The following is a 1,641-nucleotide window of genomic DNA, read 5'->3' as shown; positions in this document are numbered from 1 at the left end:
GTATTCTTGTAGATGTGGTTGAGTATTGTTTAAAACGTATTCTTGTAGATGTGGTTGAGTATTGTTTAAAACGTATTCTTGTAGATGTGGTTGAGTTATGTATAAACCGTATTCCTGTAGATGTGGTTGAGTATTGTTTAAAACGTATTCTTGTAGATGTGGTTGAGTAATATAATTCTGGTAAATCATTATTCTTAAAGTATTTCTTCAGTTATACTTTCAACAAGTAGATCACTTATTGAGTTTTTTAAACGGTTTAGTTTAATTAATTAATTCTACTTGTTACCAAATATTCTTACATAAATATAGCATCAGATTATTTACTTTCTCTCCGCACATTCGTCTAAAGTATAAAAAGCATATTTATATCTTTCTTTATATTTATAGTTTTGTTTATGTTTTTGGATATGTTTATGGTTTTGTTTATGTTTATGGCTTGTTTATGTCTTTGTTAATGTTTATGTTGCTGTTTATGTTTTTGTTTATATTTATGTTTTTGATTATATTTATGTTTTTGTTGCTGTTTACGTTTTTGGTTTTGTTTATGTTTACATTTAAAGTTTATGTTTACATTTAAAGTTTATGTTTATGTTGCTGTTTATGTTTTCTTTATATTTATGTTTTTCTTTATATTTTTGTTTATGTCCTTGTTTATGTCTTTGTTTATATTTATAATTTGTATATGTTTATGTTTTTTACTATTTTTAATACAGTAAGCTGTATTTTCATTACGTTAGTTCTTATACGCTAACCCTGAAACATGTAATTCTGCTGTACGTTTACCTTACTTTTAGGCTCAGCAGGTCGGTATGATGACTGAGAATCACAGCTACCTAATTACATCTTTGGTAAGTAGAGCTGTTCTGAAACACAAGATACCTTCTAGCAACTGCTTTAATACAAAGTCCATGTATACCGGTAGTAATGTATGAAAAATAAGTATTGTTTCGTTTCTAATAATATCTCCTAAATATTTGGCATCCAGTTTTTTAGTAATTATTGTGTAAACAAATCCCGAGATAAGGAATATCATTACTCACACGTGGCGTCTAAAAAAAACAGCATTTCCTACAGGTTATGTCAAATCTAAATTTAAAAAGATTGTTATCATTTTCTTCTTTGCGAAAAATAAATCTTTAATCAATTTACAGAAAAGATTAAACGTGAAAATAAACATTAGGTTTTCGTCCACTTTTCGTTTCTTTAGGAGGCCTTGCAGAAAAAAAGAAAAATTTGGGACAATTGAGACTAATTTGTGTTTAAATTTCACAGATGTTGATAATCAATTTTAATCAGCTATATCGTGTTACTTATCATAATTCTTTAGAAACAAACTCGAAATATCTAAAAGAAGTATTTTTTTAGTTCCATTTATTGACAAACTTAATAGTCGATAAGTTGTTATTTGGGAGAATTTCTTACCATCTGTAGCATCTAATATACCATTTATTGACAAACTTAATAGTCGATAAGTTGTTATTAAGAAGAATTTCTTACCATTTGTAACATTTAATATACCATTTATTGACAAACTTAATAGTCGATAAGTTGTTATTAAGAAGAATTTCTTACCATTTGTAACATTTAATATACCATTTATTGACAAACTTAATAGTCGATAAGTTGTTATTAAGAAGAATT

The 1,641-nt window shown here is 26.6% G+C and overlaps 1 protein-coding gene across 1 annotated transcript in view; it reads left to right on the top strand.

Moving 5' to 3' along the window:
• The window catches only part of LOC106474645 (glutamate receptor ionotropic, kainate 1-like), a gene marked incomplete at both ends in the record, with an annotated part of 30,396 nt that overhangs the window by 3,445 nt on the left and 25,310 nt on the right, over nucleotides 1-1,641 (top strand). Inside the window, one exon of the mRNA XM_013935336.1 lies at nucleotides 795-848. Coding sequence (XP_013790790.1) covers nucleotides 795-848 — 54 coding nt within the window. The remainder of the gene's footprint in view (nucleotides 1-794; nucleotides 849-1,641) is intronic.

The sequence above is a fragment of the Limulus polyphemus genome, unplaced genomic scaffold (genome assembly GCF_000517525.1).
Source record: "Limulus polyphemus unplaced genomic scaffold, Limulus_polyphemus-2.1.2 Scaffold7474, whole genome shotgun sequence".
In the NCBI taxonomy this organism is placed as follows: domain Eukaryota; kingdom Metazoa; phylum Arthropoda; class Merostomata; order Xiphosura; family Limulidae; genus Limulus; species Limulus polyphemus.
The sequence above is the reverse complement of the archived record's forward strand: the minus strand, read 5'-3'. Positions and strand labels throughout refer to the sequence as shown.